The sequence below is a fragment of the Chionomys nivalis genome, chromosome 18 (assembly GCF_950005125.1).
Source record: "Chionomys nivalis chromosome 18, mChiNiv1.1, whole genome shotgun sequence".
NCBI classification, from domain to species: domain Eukaryota; kingdom Metazoa; phylum Chordata; class Mammalia; order Rodentia; family Cricetidae; genus Chionomys; species Chionomys nivalis.
In genome coordinates, this window is record NC_080103.1 from 50279415 (window position 1) to 50300831 (window position 21417).

Genomic DNA, 21417 nt, shown 5'->3' on the forward strand with positions numbered 1-21417 from the left:
GATTTGTGTTAGGTCAGACAGAAAGCTTTTTTTTTTTTTTTTTTGGTTTTTCGAGACAGGGTTTCTCTGTGGTTTTGGAGCCTGTCCTGGAACTAGCTCTTGTAGACCAGGCTGGTCTCGAACTCACAGAGATCCGCCTGCCTCTGCCTCCCGAGTGCTGGGATTAAAGGCGTGCGCCACCACCGCCCGGCTTCAGACAGAAAGTTTTAAGTGCTGGTCCATGGATAGATCAGCATGAGGGTTAATTAAATGTCTCCCAAACTTCAAACCACTGTTTCAGTTGCTGTTCACAGCCCCAGGGCAGCTTGTCAATGCCTTGTTCATTCCCAGCCTGCTGGGACATTTCAAAGGCTCACAGATATCTCAGATTTAGAACTGGCAGTGGCTCTCCTAGGCTTTTCAAACATTTCCACTGAGAGGTTCAGAGAAAGGACTCTGGCTTACTTATCTGTAAGGAAACAGGGTACAAAGAAGACTGGAGAACCCGCCCCTCAGTTTAGAAACAAACGTGCTGCACAGGCTGGAAAACTCCCAGTCCCTAAACTAGAAACAAACACAAAAATCCTTTTTGTTTACCCTTAAGTTCCACATGACTGACAAATATTCAACAGGTGCTAAATTGTTGGGGGATGTTATAGGCTAACAGATTATAATGGTAACAGGTTTACTAGTCCAAAAGGAGAGCAAACCAGCTGATTTCCAGCATTTGATTTGTTTAAAAGAACTCAGGCTCACTTTCACTTTCAGTAATATTTTCTCTCCCTTCTCCCTCTCTCCTTTTCTCCTCTCTCCATCCCTCCCTCCCTGCTACCTCTCTCTCCTTCCCTCCTCTCCTCCTTAACTGTTCCTTCTAACTCCACCTTTTTATTTCTTTTCTTCTCTATTCTTTCACAGTATAGAGACATGGATTTTAAACAAATTCGTGTCCAACTCTGAATTGCACAATCTCTTACTGCCTTTGTGCAGCTCAGTGGGATGGGCAGTTTCACAAAACAAACACTAATGGACCAAGAAGGGCAGGAAGGTAAGAGCGAGTGACTTCAAAACCATGCCTTCTTCAATAAATGCATCACCTTAGCTTTCTAAACATCCACAGAAACTCTGGAGTTAAACTGTATCATTTGTAAGTCTCTAGTTGAGAAACCCCCTAAAGCCATCCTTTATTCCTTCATTCCTGTCAAGTGGTTGAGTCATTTTTCCTGTTCAGTGTTATTTTTTAACTTTCACTTTCATCTTCTAAACACTGCTGAACCATAAATTCTCTGCTGAAAACCCCAGAACTTCTTAGGCTATTGCAGAGGGCGGAGCTGTCACAGCAACTGTGAGAGAGGACAGAGGGCTCAGCAACCAGACTCACAAGCAAAGCAGACAGCATTCAACACTTCACACAGGCGGCTTTCTTTAGCACTAAAGGATTTTGCTTCAGGTAAGACAGAGGTGGGAGTGGGAAAGGCTGTACCAGATTGCTGCATTGCCCTAAAAAGACCTCTTTAAGGGAGGCTGAAACCTAGACAGGCATGAGTGGAAGAGGAGATCTCTTGAAAGCAGGGTTGGCAGAGGTAGTTTTATTGTTAGAGCCAAGGTCTCTACTATGTAGAGTTAAATAGGCTCTGGTAAGGGAGAGTCCACGGAGAGGGTATGTATGAGTCTTTGAAGATTGATACTGCATTCATGGGATGATTGTAGGTCATCTTTATTGTCTAATGAAACTCAGGTAAAATTCTCTCTACTTGTCGCTAGTGTCTGCCTATGGGTAAAGTAAGACTGCTTGGAGTTTGTAAAAAGAGACAATTCTCCAGGTGATAGTTAAGGAAATTATAAAACCATTATATATTTTTAAAATATGTGTGTATTTACTCTTTGAAAATTTCATATATGTAGTGTGTTTTTGATTGTATGTATTTCCTATTTTTTCCTCCATCTCCTCCACCCCAGCCCCCAGCTTTTTTCACTTCACAAATTCCTGTCCTCATTGAGTCAGGTTATTGTGGGTCATTTGGGCATGTGCATAAAGCCATCTACTGGAGGTTGGGTAAATTACCAGGGGCCACATCACAGAAGAAAACCAACTGTCTCTCCCTTAGCAGTCAGTCATCAATGCCAACAGCTCCTAAACTACACCATGGGACTCCCTGAGCCTCTTACCCATCCATAATAGAATTTTGGCTGCTGAATTTTCTGCAGGTTTCTTTCTTTCTTTTCTTTTGTTGTTGTTTTTTGAGGCAGGGTTTTTTTTTTTATGTAGGTCAAATTGTCCTGGAACTCATTCTGTAGTCCAGGCTGGCCTCCAACTCAGAGATCTGCCTGCCTCTTTCTCCCGAGGGCTAAGATTAAAGGCAAGTGCCACCACTGCCTGGCTTTATGTAGGTTTTTCTATAAGCAACCACAGCTACTGTGACTTCATGAGTTCAAAGACCCTATCATGTTTCACCTTGAAGCAATGACTGTACTCCATGTATATTTTTGGTATAAGTACCACTGTGCGTTGAAAGGAACCAAAACTTTAGGAGGAATGCTCAACTCTAGGGCAACACAGGAAAAATGTGAGGTGTCTCTGGAAGAATCTGTGGTGGGGGAAAGTACCGCAGCACTGAGGATGTGATGGAAGTCTGACAGCCAAACACGGGATCCAGATGAAAGAGCCTCAAGGAACAAAGGGGATAAACCAATCAATAAAATAAAGAATGATCATACAGTTCAAAGGCACATAGAATAAAATAAATACCTAGGAGTTCGTACTGATGTAGCCAAATGAATGAATGAGTGATTGACAGTAGGAGCAATACTCCTACTCTCTGCAGACCTCCAATTAAAAAGTATGTGGCATGATAAGAGTAGACGGTCATCTTAAGCAGACATTATAGTGGCTTTATTTTATAAGCATGCATTATTAGTAAATGCTAAAAATAGAGACCAAAGCCCATGAAGTATAATAAAATTACATGTGCTGAGTCTTAGAGTCTCTCCAAATGGAAACTTCAAAATTTTCTCTTTGTTTTTGCTTTCACACTTAAAAAACAATTTCAATTGGTGTACAGTGTAATGAACTTCATTGGGACATTTAAACCAATATATATTTTAATGTTTCATCCATATTTGCCCCCCAAATAACCCTATCACTCCTAACCTCAATTCCCTGGTGCCTTTTCTGTCCCCCAAATAGTTCCTATCAAGCTTTTACAAAAGGGTGTATATGTGTGTATGAACATACTCATGCATTTAAGAGTGAAATGTGTGCTAGTCTGTCTTTGTTTCTCTTGTCATGTTTTTTCCCCTCTTTTTCCATCCACCACTATCTCTCTCTTCTCTTTGGAATTATTCCTCCTTTCTCATTCTTGCTCTTCTCACTTTATGTGTGTCTGAACACATATTTATAAATATGCATTTAACTATATATTTAAATTTACATTTCATGTGTAAGAGAAAATATACAATGTTTCTTTTGCTGACTCTGGCTTATTTTGGTTAACATGGTGGTCTCCAGTTCCATCCATGATTCCTGCAAATGATATGACATCATCCTTTCTTATGGCTGAATAAAACTCTGCTGGGTATATGTACTATGCTTCAGTTTTCCAATTATCTACTGATGGACAGCTAGACTGGTTCCACAGTGCAGCAATAAAATGAAGACACAAGTATCTTTGTCTTACAATCCTTTAGACACACGCACATATATGTGTGTGTGTGTGTAGGCATACATACATACATACATACATACCCAGGAGTGATATATCTGGTCATTTGATAGTTCTAAGTTTTTGGACACACTGCCATACTGCTTTCTACTGTGGCTGCACCACTTTACATTCCCCCCAGCAATGCATAAGGGTTCTCTTTCTCACACCCTTGGAAACACTTGTTATTTTTTTTCTTCAGGCTACACATTCTTAGGGAGAGACGGAACCTTGATGCTTAGACATTTTACCAAAATATTTATCTGCTATTCAAATAGTGCATTTAAATGCAAACTAGTAAACAATTCTTGGCAGGTAGTCCCTTAACTAAGAGACCATATTCAAAAGAGTATTTTCAGTCATGTCAGCATCACTAATTTTTGATTTGATCAACGAAGATTACAGAATATCAGACTTGTAACCTTTTTGCCCAGTGTGTACCAATATAATTTCATACTATCATTAAAAAAACAACTAAAAATATCACTGAAAATACTCTACAATATAAATGTGATACACTCTTCGAGGATCTAAAGTAATGAAGGGTAAAGAAAGAACAAGAATCTACTGAAGATGAGGGGAAGGTAAAGAGATGTGAGGATTAGGGAGGGATCCTGGATTACATCATAAAGCAGAAAAAGGACATCATCAAAATCTTATTTAAGAAAAGGAGGAGGTATAAGGTATGCAGCTTTAGAAAGAGTGTTATAGAAATGCTGAAAGCCTAGCCAGTTACTCCACTGAGGATATGTAAGATACTAACATTGGAAAAAGATGGAGAAATGGTATATTCAGCCTTTTGAACCCATTATATGACTTTTCTGGTTATCTATGGACTTCGATTGGTTGTATTTAAATGAAAGTAGTGTCTAGCATATAGGACAACCATAAATAGCCCAAAACATTTAGAAGTGTGCAAAGAACACATTTCAAAGGTGGAAAATTTTAGCACATACTGTTTCATTCCTCTTATTGACAAGAAATTGTTGTTCAATTATCTTCTCCTTAGAGACAAAAGAACACGCTAGACATGGCCTCAGACATCCACATGACGAAACCCATGTGCCTCATTGAGAACACTGAGGAGCAGCTTGTGGTCAACCAGGAGGCTCTGGGTTATCTGTCCGCCATCAAGCAGCCAGTGGTGGTGGTGGCCATCGTGGGTTTCTACCGCACAGGCAAATCCTACTTGATGAACAAGCTGGCTGGGAAGAATGCAGGTGGGTGAAACCAACACAGCTGTGCTGGGTCCCTTCTGTCCACCCATGTAGCCCGACTCTTAAAAGCAAATGTAAGGAAAGAAAGTCAGAAAGAGGGAAAAATGTGAAAGGATAATGTCTATCCACTAGTGGAATTTCTCTTTGATGAATTATCGCTACTCACTGGTTTTTAAACAGCACCTTTGTTTTCAAATTTAAAGTTAAATGTATATTTTAGAGAAAGAACAAATACATTTATTGAGAAAATTAACTTCCTTATTGATGAATTAAAAAAAAAACGTTTATTAGGCTGGGCGGTGGTGGCGCACGCCTTTAATCCCAGCACTTGGGAGGCAGAGGCAGGTGGATCTCTGTGAGTTCGAGACCAGCCTGGTCTACAAGAGCTAGTTCCAGGACAGGCTCCAAAACCACAGAGAAACCCTGTCTCGAAAAACCAAAACCAAACAAACAAACAAACAAACAAAAACGTTTATTAGACCGTCCACATAGGAGGAGTAAGTGTCTAGCTGTAAGGAATGAATGCATTGATCAATATTCTATTTCTGGGGTAGTAATTAAAATCAATATTTGAAGTTGTTTTACTCTTTCAAGTGTAACTCAACACCAGAAGCACCATTATGTACTCCCCTCTCGATCCCATGCCCATTCTGCTTTGCAGGCTTCTCTCTGGGCTCCACAGTGCAGTCTCACACCAAGGGCATCTGGATGTGGTGTGTGCCTCATCCCCAGAAACCAGGACACACTCTAGTTCTGCTTGACACTGAGGGCCTTGAAGATGTTGAGAAGGTAAAAATAAATCTTTCAGATTCTACTTGTAGCTTGTCAATAGCTCACCTTGAAGAACCCATTTCACTCCTGGATATATGCTTCTAAATAATTAAATGAATGTTCTATTCTTCAAGTTGTTCTAAGAACCGAGAATAATGAACCAACATTTAGATGATATTATAATAATGATAGATAATAATATTTCAGTCTTTTTTTTCTACACCAAATACTTTGGTTGAAACTGCTAATGATACCATGAACTTGCCTGTGCACACTATAAACATGACTGACTATTTAATGTGGAACCCTAATAAAAATACAATGTTAGAAATTTTCAAAAAATTAATAAAATATATTTTAAAAGAATGGCCACTTTTACAAAGGACTGCCAGCAATAGAACAACAATGTAAGATCTGCAACAATTCTTTGTTCAGGGAGAATCATGTGTTACTCTTCCCAAGTTTTATTGAGACCAATAAAACTCTCATTGAAGGACCTTACTTTCACTAGTGCTAACACTAGTGCTAAAATGCCCCTTACCATACAAAGTAAATATAGCTTAGCATTGCCAGTTTAAATAAGATGATACACATCCATGTGTATGAATGTGTGAAGGACACTCACACTTAAAGGTCATATGGTGATCAGTTACTAAAATCTAAACTGGCACGAATTGAATATTCATAAAATCATCACACAGATAAAAAGTTATTATGTAGTAGAAATGACTTACTCTTGATGCCATAGCTAATGGGATACAACAAAGATTCATCTTTGGCTACGTGAGTTGATGGACAGTCTCTTAGTTACTCTTCTTCACTCATTGGCCTGTAGGGAGACAACCAGAATGACTGCTGGATCTTTGCCTTGGCGGTCCTCCTCAGCAGCACCTTCATCTACAACAGCATAGGAACCATCAACCAGCAGGCCATGGACCAGCTGCAGTATCCTTTGGGTGTGATCTAGAACAGTACTAAACCTAGGAAGAACAGCCTTATTATTTCATCAGGTAGACAGGCAGGCAAAAACTAATTCTAAGTCATTTAACCAACTCTTTTATACTTATCATGTGATTTTACCTGTTTTCACTATGAGTTCAAACTTCTTAAGTCACCCATTTCCTGCGGTACACTGTTGAGAACATCACTAATAGGTCAATATCCTGCATTTGTCCAAATCCTCAACATGATTTAGAACCCATGTACTCAATAATCACCATTATCATCTCTAAATGTTACCTATCTCCTGACTTCCCACAGAATGCTATCGGTAATATTTATCCTGCAAACTCATAGTTTTTGCAGGCTTGTTGCTGCTGCCTATTGTGCGTTCACCATTGGGGGGGGGTGAGGGGGTGATAAGATGCGGAGGCCAACCGAGGCACAGACCGAGGAGACTCCAATACAGAAGCTCTTTATTGTAAACAGGTTTTGGTTTTTTTTTGGGGGGGGGGGGTAAGAAAATTAAGCTGTTGCAGGAATGTTTCTGGGTGGTCCTTTTGAAACTGGTGCTCACTGCTGGTGTGTTGTGATGGGCTAGGAGCGCAAGTCATTACTTACCATGCCTTTGATCCTCTTACCGGTTGCTTTGGCCAATTTTGCTTACTCATCATGAGTTTTCATGTGCTTGCTTGTGCTTATGCTATTGCGCTGCCTCACAGACTCATCAAGGGATCTGAGATAGTGATTGCTTTTTAGTCTGTACTTCCAGTGTCAGTCTTCTATGTTTCTCCAATCAGCTCACAGTCATTTGTTCATGGGAAAGATGACCTTCTTTGAAGCCAAGCCTCTCAGACCACATCACTGTTCTTTGTAGTCTTTGATCAATCCTTCAGTCCACATAGCCTTATTTTGCTGAATATGTTAACCCCTACTGTTTGGAGACTGGTAACCAATAAACACAGGTTTCTACTATTCTCCCCCAGTTCTTTTTCCTTGTGTCCTTAGCCCCTACCTTCTCAGTACCCACCCATGTCATTATCAGTGCTGCAAGAATTTCTATGAACTTAACTTCGGGTGTCATGCTGCATTCTTTCTCATATCACTGTGCTCATCCAGAAGTCATATTATCTCATCTCACAGCAGCATTTCAAATATCAATTCTTTCCTCTTCTGAGCCACTAGGTTCTTGCATCTAGAATTTCAAAATTCCTAATATTCTACTTTCTTCTCTGGCAAACTATTCCATTGCCTGTGTGGACTCTGAATATTGCAGCTTACTGGTTACTGCACTTCTCCTCACTCTCTGCTCTTAGTCTCCAGGCAATGTCATTCTGTCTGAAGGGCTTCTGTGCACCTGTATTCCAGTGACCATCAAATATTTATTTACAGCTGTGACTAACTTCAAATTTTTACATCTTCACATAGATCTTTAAGAGATAATTTAATCTCAAAATTTACAAAAGCATTTCCCCAACTGTTCCCAATTGTTCCACAAAGTTGCTATGATCAAAACGCTAGAAATCACCTTGATCTTTTCACTCATATTCTAGAAAGTATTAGTTCACATGTTTTAAACTCCATCACCAAAGCTACTTCCCTAGACCAACCTCCTCATCTTGTCTCCATTGTTTCTTGTCTAAGCTTTGCTTGTTCTGTCTCAAAGACCAAGCTGCTCTTTCCTGACAGTCTTGACTACCTTTTGGACTCTCAGAAATGTGATCTTTTGAAATACTATCATATCTATCTCCTCTACATTCAAAATCCATCACCAGCTTTCTACTCAGTAGAAAACATACTTGAAACTTCTTACTTTGGCCTTCAAAACTTGCCTGTTCTGGCAGTTATTTCTTTAGCACTTGTACCCTATATACCAAAGTCCATATACATACATGTCAGTTACACTCATATTTTTATATCAAAGGATTTCTGGCTACTACCTGGAATGTTCTCCAAGTAGAAGTTTCAAAGGTATTATTTGTGCATTTTTGTGCAAATGAGGTGCCTGATAAAACCTGAGGTATCATATTTCCTGAAACTTGAACCAGGGAACTGAACTCGTGTCCTCTGCAGGAACAGCAACTGCTTCTAACCACTGAGCAATCTCTCTAGCCACTCCACTCGAACTTTCACAGATGACTCTTCTAATTCTTGTAGATTTCTGCTAATCAAGGACTTTAGAAAGCACATGAAGTTCTCTGAGTAACTAGACCTAGACAGTTATTCTCTAGTATTTTTGCCTAAGGCCTTTTGCTGCATCAAAAATGGTAGTAAATATCTGAGAATTTAAAATACTTTATTTACTTGTTTTTTAATATTCATCTGCTACATTATAAGCCCTATGATGGTAGAATCCTTTCATTTATTTTAAAAATTATTCCCTGGGGCTCTGCCTGATTCATAGCAGAGGTTCACTAGATGTTTGCAAATGGCTGGATTCTGTAAATGAATGAGCTAATGTCCTAGTTTTCTTTTTGTTGCTGTGGTGAACGTTATAACCCAATGCAACTTGGTGATGAAAGGATTTATTTGGTTTACAGGTTACGGTCTAGCATCAAGGGAAATCAAAAACAGAATTTGAGAGGCAGAGACCAGAGCAGAGGCAGAGAAGGACCGCTGCTTACTGGTTTGCTTCTTGTGGCTTGCTTGGCTACTTTTCTTATACAGTCAGAGACCACTTTTCTAGGGATTGCACCACACACTGTGGCCTGGGGTTTCTTGCATCAATTAGTAATTGAAAAAAATGTCCTCAGAGGCATGTCCACAGGCCTGACTGAAAGAGGTAATTCCTCAGTTGAGGAATCTCCAGCTGTGTCAAGTAGACAAAAACTAACCAATATAGCTAAAAATAAAAACAAAAATTAATTTGGGGAGGCACTGGTAAGGTGTTTATCATAAAAATGCTAAACTTGCTTTTATAGTTTTCTTAATTTAACATCTCAGCTATGTTACAGAGCTGACTGATCTTATCAAGTCAAAGTCATCACCTGAGGAGAGTGGGGTAGACGACTCGGCTAACTTTGTAGGTTTCTTCCCAATCTTTGTGTGGGCACTGAGAGATTTCTCCCTGGAGCTGGAAGCTAATGGAAAACCTATCACTGCTGATGAATACCTGGAACACTCACTGACCCTGAAAAAAGGTACCCGAGTTTGGTGGAATGTTCTGATACAAAGAGAAAACAATTTCATAAATGTCATTTCTGCTTGGTTGACAAAGGTCTTGATTTTGTAAATTTGTTATCTTGACAGTTGTCACAGGAAATGAAACACAGCTTCCCTGCATCATTTGAACTCCATTTGAAATTTCACAAGCTGCTTCTTCTTAGCGAAAGGATGTTTCCTTTCTCTTTTCTTTAAGTTTGTATCGCTTGTCTGTATTAGGTGTTTTTCAGCTTACATAGGCTTTACGGAAGTTATGGAATTGGAAGTGTCATACATTGAAGGAATTCATTTGAAGTTTTACTATATCTAATTTTCAATTTTGCAGGATCGGATGACAAAATTAAAAGCTTTAATGAGCCTCGGCTGTGCATCAGGAAGTTCTTTCCAAAGAGGAAGTGCTTCGTCTTCGACAGGCCTGCTCAGAGGAAGTATCTTTCCAAACTAGAGACAATGAAAGAGGAAGATCTGAATGAAGAATTTGTAGAACAAGTTAGAGAATTCACCTCATACATCTTCAGCTCCTCTGATGTCAAGACTCTGTCTGGTGGCATCATAGTCAATGGGCCACGTAAGTCACCCCCTCTACTTTCTACCTGGGCTTTTCTTCTGCTCATTGTAGGATACTAAGTGATGTTGTCATTGAAAATGTAGTGTGTTTATCGCATGATGGAATTTACTTGGGAACTAAAGCCATTTCTCACCATCTCATATCTGTAATAGCAAAAAGGAAAAAGAGAAACGAACTAGAATCTAATCCAACCCTAGAAGTTTATCCCTCTCACTCATGGCTCCCACTTAAAAAATTATTAAAAGTCGGGAAAGTGAAAATACCGTATTTGTGAAGTTTTCTACTTCAAACTTTCATGTACAGAAAAATGTTTAGTAGTGATATTAAAAATCTAACTATTGTGTTTAATGAGGGGTAAAAAGATGTGGTTTCCATCCTCCTCCCCGCACAGCATGATAAAAGGACATGTTAAAAGGAAACAAACAAGAAACCCCAAAATTCATAGTGATAAATCATAATTCATATAATTAATAAAAAAATAAGGAGTTGCTACATGGTAACAAGAGGTCTATGCAAGTGGGATCTAAGTCCAGGGAGTCAGAGAACACTTTGGTTTCATAAACTCAGTGAGGTGAGAAGTTAGAAATGGGTAGCAGTTACCCAGAAGGACAGAGGGTAATGCCCGAGGTAGCAGTGCAACAGAGGGAGGCCCAAAGCAGCACACAACTTTCTGACTTCAAGAAAGTAAGAGTCAGGTGACTAAAAGAAGACAGTGGATGGGAGAGTCCCCCACTGGAAAGGTATGCAACGGTGATATCCTGAAAAGACAGGAACATGATTTCCAGAAATTTCAATTAGTTCTATGGAGGATTTGGCAGGCAGGAACTTTGGAGGACAAAGTAAAGTTTTCTGGTTTACATGCCACACTCTCTGGAGTATTCTGCATACAACACATTGTTGTGTTATCAAGGAGCAGGGTAGAATACTGTAGTGTGATGCTTTCAACCAATCAACAAACTATGAGCAAACCTAGATATTTTGCATATCTACTTACAGCTCTGTGGAGGAGTGTCCGGTATGATACCTTTATACAAACTAGAAAAAGGACTAGAATGATGTACCATTTTAAAAACAACTACAAAAAAAAAGGCATAAAAAGCAAAACTGATACTTTGGCTATTAAAAAATCAATAAAGAATAAAAGGGTAAATGAATGATAGGAAAGAAATGGAGTAAGAAGAGAGAGGAAAGGGTAATAAAGAAACAAGGTTTGGTATCACAACTTTTCCCTCCCAATACTAGAAGTTACTCAATCAAATGTCTATCTTTGAAACAAACAAAGGAGAGTGAAAAAGAGGATTTAATATCCTCTGGATCTTAACGTTAATAAACTATTATGCTGCTCTTGTTTCTCAGAGAATCCTGAAAATTGTACAGTGCTTTTTCTATCAAATGACAGCCATTTTCTCAACTTTTGTAACAGGTCTACAGAGCCTGGTGCTGACCTATGTCAACGCCATCCGCAGTGGAGAACTACCCTGCATGGAAAATGCCGTCCTGACTTTGGCCCAGATAGAGAACTCAGCTGCAGTGCAAAAGGCCATTGAGCACTATGAAGAACAGATGAATCATAAGGTCCAGCTGCCCACAGAATCCCTCCAGGAGCTGCTGGAACTGCAGAGGCCTATTGAGAGTGAGGCCATTGAGGTCTTCATAAAGAATTCTTTTAAGGATGTAGACCAAAAGTTCCAGAAGGAATTAGGGGTATGTGTGGTACCCAAAATCATAAAACAAAGAAAAACATCCTTTTCTGGGTTGAGCATTATTTAGTGATACCCCATGATATGCAGATATTTGCAATGGTTATTGAAAGACTAGATTCTTCTGGACTTTGATAAAAAAAAGAATGACACCATAACTAGTCACATTTTGCACACGCACACACATACCTACGCCTACACACATTACATTTTTGTTAGTTTCCCCACTCTGGAAACAACAATGTCAGTCACTGAGGGAATTAATTACACAAATTTTGCATTTATAAAGGATTATTTCATTTACTTTTACATAATATAACATTTTTATTCTTTGAGAATTTTAAATGTAATGTGTTTTTAATCATATTCACTTCTACCATAGTTTTTATTGTTCAGGAATACACTGCTTTTATGCTCCCCACTTGTAATGACAAACCAGTTGTAAGAATGTTTACAAACTCTTTGCCATTTGATCAGTAATAATGCTTCTCAGATTACCAAGGCTGGATTTTACAAAGGACAAGTGGTTTCATTCAGAGGTTCTGGCAAAACAGGGTAGTCAATGTAAACGAGCAATTGAGTACTCTCCAACACAAAGGAAACACAGGAGTTACTATTTAGTTACTTGCTTGATGTCATATGGAGAGCTAGCTCTTCTGTTATCCTTTCCAAACACAGAAGAACTCATCATGTCATCTTCAATACTTTCATTGGCTATATGGTGAGAAAATACAGGGAAACATTACATAGTCAATTACCCTTTACTGAGTGTTTTTATAGAGACTCTGGGCTTAGTATTCTGTATCGGCTCATACAGTCTGAAAAGAAATGTCTAGGATTGGTGGTGTTACCCCATCCTTATAGACAAGGAAACCTTAGTACACTAATGACATGTTCATGAAGCCACAAAATGGTGGGTTCAGGAAATCTACACAGGCTGGCCTAGGTCTAATTTTTATAATCTGACATGCTTCTTTAATTAGTGACTTCAGTAGACAGAGACTTCCTGTGAAACAGTGTCTGTGCTCTGAGAATATCTCTGAAGCAGGAGAAAGGGGAGAATTTCTCTAGGGAGTAAAATTTGAAGTGTCAATTTTTGTAGCCAGCACCCTCCTCAGGAATACCTTGGATCTCACAATGAGGTGAAGAGCATGGCCCCATTTCGACATTCTCCAGTGGTCTGCTGTGTTATCTCCCTCCTCTCAACCATCTGTGTGATTTTCTTCTTACCCAGGCCCTGCTGGACGCCAAGCTAGAGGCCTTTATTAAGAAGAACATGGACATGTCATCAGCTCTTTGCTCAGATTTGCTGGAGGATATTTTTGGACCTCTGGAAAAAGAAGTAAAACAGGGGACATTTTCTAAACCAGGAGGTTACTACCTCTTTCTTCAAAAGAAGCAAGAGCTGGAGAAAAAGTATAACCAGATTCCTGGAAAGGGGCTGCAGGTAAAGCGAGTAGTTGGTACCATGCGAAGGTGCTTTGTGAGGAATCTCTTTTGAATGCTAATGAGAGCAAGGAAAGTACCATGGTGTTGGTGGAGAGTGCCCTTGTCTTACATCCATCTTGGCAGAGAGCAAAACAGGAGACAGATAGCATCTTTCTGCTTGGAAGCACAACAGGATATCTCAGGAATGTTTGCAGAATTCATTCATTGATTTATTTGGCTTTGTGTGACAAGGGCTTCTCACGTTGCTAGAGACAAGAGGATTAACGAAAAAGGAAAACTAGTTAAAAGTTATGGTCATTCAAAGTACTTGGACAAATAATCTTTAGCTGTCAGCACTTAGATAGCTCCCCCTGGGCTTTAGAGGTTTTTTCTCTTAATTTTCATATCCTCACATAAACCATGCATTATCAGTATGTCATAAAGAGAACGAAAATGAGGCAGAGCGAAGCACAAGACTCACTTAAGATCACACAGCTAAGGACCAGTAACTGTTGAATGCAATGCCAGCTAGTATCACTGTATCCCTCAGTTCCAGACTGCTCTGTGCTGATAATAGAGTTTAAGATTAGGTTTGACTTTGAATTATTTACAAACACCAATGTCTTTTAAATGGCTGAGTATTTCTTGTTTTTCTTCTGGACAACAAGTCACACAGGAAGACCCCAGGGCTGCTGTGGTGGCTCCACCACCTACTTGTTCCCAGGTCTCTTCCTTTGTTCTTTACAACATTAGTCCAGGGACTCTATCTACGAGCTGCATTCATGCCCTGAGATAGCAGCTAGAGAGTCAGGGTTTACTTCAGATTTATACCTTGAAACAAAGAGGAGCGTCAAAAGGACAAAAGAATAGTATATCAACTCCTTTTAAAATGTCTAAGGCACACCATGACACTTTTCTGACTGTATACCTTTCATAAGAATTTAATCCTATGGACATGCCAGACTTTCAAGAGATACTGTATTTTACTATTTTGATAAACTATGAGGCAAAGATTTAGTAAAGTGGTTAAAGAAACTAGACAGAAAGATAAGTGGTTATGTAGAGGTCGGAAATCTCAAGCAACAGAACTAGTCCATAAGAGTAAATTAATGTGTATTTGAGGGTCAACAAGAAACCTGAGGCTCTGGGAGATGGTGGGCAGAGCAAAGATCAACAAGAGGTGAAAAAGGTCACAATCCAGACAAGGTGAATCTTGAAGGACACAGAAAACTGCTTGTTGCTCGTTTGGAGGAACTATAAAGTCATCTTAGAGCACTGGCATAATAGGACTGTTCTTAACATAACATGGCAAAGTTCTGGCTACTGTGAGTTGAATCATCTGCAGCAATCAGGAAACAAGACCTGAAGCTGTGAGATTTGGATGCCACAGATGACAAGCAAAAGACTGAGGTTGTAATTTGAAACTAGAGCCAACATGATAAATCAGCTCATTGTCACATATAAGATATGTGAAGCAACTAAGAAAAGAGATCAAAGATCCAACTAGTTTAAAAGATTTACTAGTTGCTAAAAGATGATGCTATGGAAAGTTGAGGATTTGGGGAGGGGTCTCTAAGTCAGTTTTAGGTCCATTAAACATAAGAAGCTATTTGAATTGCTACCTAACTGGTAACATGAATGTCAGTTAATAGACACATTGGCTTGTCTTCAACTTATTCTATACTACCAGGCAGAAAAGATGTTGAAAAAGTACTTTGACTCCAAGGACGATGTGGCTGAAACACTTCTAAAGGCGGATCAGTCACTCACAGAAGCAGCAAAGGAGATTGAAGGTGAGAATTGCTGAAGAAACTCAGGTGCTTGGAAACTCTTGCCACATTTAGCAGTAGTGGTCCATGTGATGTGGGGTTCCCCTCTGTATGCTGTGAATGTGTTCTGTTACCTTTGGTCAATAAAGAAGCTGCTTTAGGCCTCTGGCAGGGCAGAATAGAGCAAGGTGGGAATTTTAAGATAGAGAAGAAAATAGGTGTAGTCACAGAGATGCCATGTAGCAGCCAAAGGAGATAGACGACCTGGAACCAAGGTTCTGATAAACCATAAGCCTTGTGCTAAAAATATAAAATAATAGGAATGGGTTAATTTAAGATGCAAGAGTTAGTTAATAAGAAGCCTGAGCTAATAGGCCAAACAGTATCATAACTAATATAGTTTCTGTGTGATTATTTTGTGTCTGGGTGGCCAGGAATGAGCAAACAGCCTCGGCCAACACATGTGAAATCATCGTTGCAGAGAAAGGATCACAAGTATCATTCATGGTGTTTTGTTTTTACACTGTTATATATATATATTGTCATCTGCTTCCCTATTAAGTAGTTATTTCCTGCAAAAATCACCACAAGAAATTTTATCAAAGACAAGAGAATTTTCTAAAGGAGAGAAAAAAAAAAAACAAAAGTAAAGTCATAAAATTTAGTGTTTGGATTCTTTGCTTTTTCTTCTCAGTGGAACGAATAAAGGCAGAAGCTGCTGAAGCTGCCAACAGAGACTTAGAAGAGAAGCAAAAGAAGTATGAGCTGATGATGCAGCAGAAGGAAGAGAGTTACCAGGAGCATGTGAAGCAGTTGACTTTGAAGATGCAGCAGGAACGGGAACAGTTAATAAGAGAACAGGACAAAATTATATCTCTCAAACTTCAGGTACTTGGTTATATCTTCTCAGTAAGTTCCTGTGAGCCAATCAAAAATAAGAGCATCAGGGGACTGAAAAACAAACAAACAAACAAACAAACAAACAAAAAAACCAGCTTAGCAGCTAAAAGCACTCATTGCTCTTATGGAGGACCCAGGTCTGGGAATCAGCACCCTGGACAGTGACTTACAAGCGTCCATAACCCTAGTCCCTCCTCTGGCCTCTGCAGACAGTGCACATATGTGGTACATTTACTAACGCTGCACGCAAAAACACTCATGCAGTTAACACAAATAAATCTGAAAATCAAACAAGAAAACCAAAACGTAAGCTTATCAGGCTGATGCAGGAGGATGACTGGTTCAAGTCAGCCTGGGTTATGACTCGTGCGATGCCATAAATAGTTCAGATGCTGTGATACATTTCCCTTCCCTCACGGCTTATCTCGAGCTGTGAGTAGTACGAGCTGCTTATGGGTGGATGAAATCCTTTATTGGGCTATTCACAGACAGTGGTTAGGAATTACTCAGCGCTGCTTACATGTCTCCTGCTTATTTCCATTTAATAACTCGGGTCTCTTATTTTGTGCTAGATGAAGACATTGCAATTTTATCAAAATACATGATACAATATACAGCTTATTTTCTTTACTAAATGGAACCCATTTCATTTCTGCCACACCTAATATGACCTTGTGTCTGGAAATATTCTAATGAGTAGCAAGAGTCCCTAACCATCTACCCACTCAAGCACATTGGTTAAGTACTCAAATTACAGTGCTGCCCTGTTATTCATGAATTCCTCTATATCAGTTCTGAGTCTCAGTGATATCCCAGAATGTCCCATTAGGCCTGCGGACTACAGTTGCTTCGGTATATTTCTGTCATCTCTCTCTGTTATTAAAATTTTAGACATGTACTAAATTCCCTGATTGAATAACTGCCCTGGTTCTGAATCAAGTAGAAACCTTTCACTTGGTTTATACCCATCTTAGATGTGTTTGAGAGTTCAAACAACACAAACCAGAGATGAAGCAAGAAAGAAGAGGGAAGCTGGTGCTTTTATAGAAAAAAAAATGAATTTTACTAAGTCACAGAAGAGTTGTGGGCCACTGGTGTTTTAGCAACTGTTAGACAACATTTCTTAAGCTGGAGAAATCATAGAAAACTGATGAGAGAGAGAGAGAGAGAGAGAGAGAGAGAGAGAGAGAGAGAGAGAGTAAGAAGGAGGAGGAAGAGGAAGAGGAGGAAGAGGAAGAGGAAGGAAAGGGAAGTTAAAGAAAAAAAAGGTGTCAAGAAAAACACCAAAATTACTCCAAAAAATAATATAACTATCAGAGAGTCTGTGAGACACTGTGAAATGTGGGAAGCTGTCTGAGTTCAGTCTCCATCTCCATTTTAGGAACAGAAGCGACTTCTCAATGAAGGATTCCAGAATGAGAGCAGGAAACTTCATCAAGAGATCGACAAAATCAAGAGTAGCAAACCACCTAAGGGCTGCACCATACTCTGAAGGTCTGATTTTCAAACTGCTCTGTCGAGCAATCCTTTATCAAGGAGTATGTCGACTGAGAACCTTCAGCGTTTGAAACAACTGCTATTAAACTCAACTCACATCAACTCAAAATCACCTGTAACTCCAGGCTATGGTCACTGTATGACCCCTGGGCAATGTCAGAGGAAGTCTCCCTCTGTGCAGAATGCATGTATGAGCAGAAGCTCTGCCTTCTGTGTTTCAGAGGTCTTCTTGACCTGCACCACCCCCAGGTCACGTATGTTTCTCCTTTATAATCTTCTCTTTTTTTCTTTCCTACAGTATAGCATTTACAATCACAGAGCAAGCAACTTTTAACTAACTTTCAAAATGAAGTCCTTTTCATTTCTCTAAGGACTCTGATTTTTTTCCCTACAGTCCTTCAAAAACTAAACCCCACCTCTACTTTCCCTTTTATTTCCCTGCTGTGACATCATGCCTTGAAGATTCTCAACAAAAGTTAATAAAAAGTATTATCCCACTGTAATTGTTTCAGAATGTGTATTTAATTTGTACTTTGTTGTAAGAAGGCTGATAGTTCTGGCTGCTCAAACCCAAAATAATCACTCAGAAACCATATTATTTGCAATACTGTTTGGCCAATAGCTTAACTGTATTTCTGGCTAACTCTTATATCTTAATTTAACCCATTTCTAGTAATCTGTGTATCACCATGTGGCTGTGGCTTGCCAGGTAAAGTTCTGTCTGGCTCCAGCTGGGCTACATGGCTTCTCTCTGACTCTGTCTCCTTTCTCCCAATATTCACTAGCACACGCTAGTTATTTGTTCTGTAATGTTGATTCTAACTGGAAAGAGATAGAATTACATTATAGTATTACTTGCATCTGTTCTGATGGCTAAATCAAGAATTTTTTTTTTTACAGCTAACAGGTTGGCAATGCCTTTTGGGTAGCACAACAGGAGAGTTTACTGTTTGACCCTGGAAATCACATCTGGGTGATGAAATCTTCAGCTAATTAGAGTTGATAGGTTGACTCACACACCAAAACTTTCCTTTATTCAAAGTGTGTATTATAGCACTGGTGATGTAGCTCAGTCGGTATAGTGCCTAACAAGCATGCACATGAGGATGAAAGCTATTTTTTTGGTTTTTTCGAGACAGGGTTTCTCTGTGGTTTTGGAGCCTGTCCTGGAACTAGCTCTTATAGACCAGGCTGGTCTCGTTGGCTCAGCTGCAGCTTGCTAAAATTCCTTTCAAAGCAGAGTAAGAAAGAATACAGGATGTTTTGGGAATGTTTAAAATGTTTTTATTGATAGTGATGAAGTAGAACGAGGGCATTGTGAGCCATGTATTCAGGCTAGAGTCTGAACTCAGGAATGTATCAAGCACTGAAGCTTAGGTTGGTCCATGGAGGGAGTAACAAAACCAGGAGTTCCATGCTTGGAATGATACTGTCTTACCACACATCACATCCTGGACAAACTGAGCAGTAAGACAAGGTATCAGCTACTGCTTACAGAACAGGATCTATAGCAACAGACTGCTAAATGCCTCAGTAGGACCTCTGAGAAAACTGCAAGTAACTGAGGCTATACAGAGAAGAACAGGGGTGTTGGTTTGTTCAGAGATTCTGATAGCGAGGGATTGGCCACTATTGGGATCTCACAGAGACTCAGAAGCAGGCAGAAAAATAAAAAAAACCACACAGTGAAAGGAAATTTCATGTATTTTTCTTGTTAAAGGCTGCTGCTGTGGAAATGCTGAGAGGGGGTTAACCATCAGCACAGCACCTAATGCATTTGGTTAGTGAATATATGTGTCTGGTTCTAGTGGGCAGTGAGTTGAGAGGAAGTTTTCAGTTATTGGTGACAATGATTTTCCATAATTTCCATAGACTGCCGTCAACTTTGTCTCTGCCTGGATATAATAGTTAATGTTGTTTGTCAACTTGGCAAAGTCTAGAATCCCCTGGGAGGCAAACCTCTGGGCACATCTGTGAAAGGATTTCAAGACTGGCTAATTGAGTTTAGAGCACTCACACTGAATGTGGGCAGTATCATTACAGTGGTGGGGGTCTCAGATATGGGCGGAGCCTGGGCAGGACTCCAGCATCTGTCTCTGCTTCCTGGCTGCAGATGCAAGGTGCCAGCAACCTCAAACTCCTGCCACCATGACATCTTCTCCATGGTGGGCTGTATCCTGTAACCAAGAGCCAAAGGAAACCTTCTATTCTCCAAGTTCCCTTTGTAAAATATTTTGTTGCAGCAGAAAAAAAAATAACTAATACAAAACATTGGTACCCACAGGGGGACCATTGCTGGGGTCCATCTGACCATGTGGCTTTTAGAGCATACCAATTATTACATGGCCTTTCACGGCATTCAGCTAGACTAAATTACACATTCATGAAAGACTATGACAAGCAGCGTTAAGTCAGTGTGAAGTTATTCTTTCATTTCAGACAGAGTAACAGGAAGTGTATACGCTCGGGTAAAAACCTGAGAGGCACGTCTCAGGCCATCAGCCACTTCTCTCTGTTGTAATTTTCTAGAACTAAACACAACGATGTCAGTCCTTTGAAAATGGAAACAGAGAATGTGACCATTTTAGAGAAGCATTTGGGGCCTGCTCCAATCCGTTTCCACATGTTAGTTTTGTCAAAGTTACTATGCTATCATAGACATAACATAAAATATATCATTTAAAAAATCTTAGCGATAAAATCTCTGGGCATGAAATACTGTATGATGTCACAGCTCTTTAGTTTTAATTTTTCCAACATTCTAAATAGAAATAAAGTAGAATAAGTTAGGAAAACCAATTAGTAGTTTATATTGCTCATTTCCATGCATGACTTCTGTTGCTACCTGGAACAGAACAACCTGGCAAAATTGTTGAAACAACACGTCATTGGCCTTGGCACCCTGACCCCAAAAGGTTCCAGCTGTCAAGCCGACCAATGCCTTTTAAGACAAAAGACTGACTGACACATGTGCTCCTGTGAAGTCTCACTGGCTTTCCTGCCTTACCTTGTCGTTTTAGAGTTACCATGAGAATTCAAACCGGACCTGGCACAGAAGCCTTTCAGGAGTTCCCTGGACTCATCAGGGATATGTCCTGTCTGCTACTCCCAATGGTGTTAGCACGCTTGTTAAAGAAATTCTACCACAACAGAACCCCCAAGCCATTAAGAGTTTTTGTATAACATTTTTCTGTCACCCCACCCCAACTTCTGGAAAATTCTAGTATGCTTTCTAATTCTGTAATTTTAGCTGATTACTACATTTCATATAAATAAAAAGATAAAATGCATACTCTCCCCCATCTCTAATCTTATCACAGTCTTTTGAGTTTTACCAATGTTCACATGTATTGATTCTTTATCTTGTTGACAAACAATAAATGTTATTAGCACCACATATATTTATCCATTTGTCAGTTCATCTTTTGCTCTGATTTAACCACTTAGCTATTATAAATAGTATTTTACACAGTTGTGCATCAAGGTTTGCGTGGACACCTGGTTTCTCTTCAGCATACACCTAAGAGTGGCAACCAGCAGTGGAAAAGCACAAAACTTGCAAAACTTGCAAACCATCTCCAATTGTCATTTGCACCTTGACCGCAGTACCTTGTTCTACCCACCAGTCAGGAAATATCTAGTGTCAAAACAAGGACAGACAGAGTTCGTGGCCGTTGTCACCATCTTTTATGGTATTTCTGTGAAATTTGATGAAACAAACAACTGTGGCCTAGGATTGACCCAATATGCTGATGTTGTATCCAATCATGCTGTACCCCATACCCATTA

General features: G+C 39.6%; 1 protein-coding gene across 2 annotated transcripts; it reads left to right on the plus strand.

Moving 5' to 3' along the window:
• The first annotated feature begins 1005 nt into the window (after window positions 1-1005).
• LOC130890053 (guanylate-binding protein 2-like) lies at window positions 1006-20770 on the plus strand. Of its 2 annotated transcripts, XM_057793998.1 has the most exons (13): window positions 1006-1024; window positions 1279-1426; window positions 4687-4897; window positions 5556-5683; window positions 6501-6610; window positions 9548-9744; window positions 10092-10334; window positions 11758-12038; window positions 13269-13481; window positions 15153-15255; window positions 15926-16119; window positions 17513-17625; window positions 20649-20770. In XM_057793998.1, the coding sequence occupies exons 3-12, from the start codon at window positions 4708-4710 to the stop codon at window positions 17621-17623; spliced, it is 1770 nt and encodes a 589-aa protein (XP_057649981.1). In that variant the 5' UTR covers window positions 1006-1024; window positions 1279-1426; window positions 4687-4707; the 3' UTR covers window positions 17624-17625; window positions 20649-20770. The 2 variants fall into 2 exon arrangements, with proteins under 2 accessions (XP_057649981.1, XP_057649980.1); XM_057793997.1 differs by lacking the exon at window positions 20649-20770 and having other exon boundaries at window positions 17513-18098.
• The last annotated feature ends 647 nt before the right edge of the window (window positions 20771-21417 follow it).

Bases quoted from the DNA above. Each gene is read 5' to 3' on its own strand.
- LOC130890053 (XM_057793998.1), top strand. From the start codon at position 4,708: ATGGCCTCAGACATCCACATGACGAAACCCATGTGCCTCATTGAGAAC. The intron at 5,684-6,500 runs GTAAAAATAAAT...ATTGGCCTGTAG, and splicing joins GCCTTGAAGATGTTGAGAAG to GGAGACAACCAGAATGACTG. The intron at 6,611-9,547 runs GTATCCTTTGGG...TTAACATCTCAG, and splicing joins CAGGCCATGGACCAGCTGCA to CTATGTTACAGAGCTGACTG.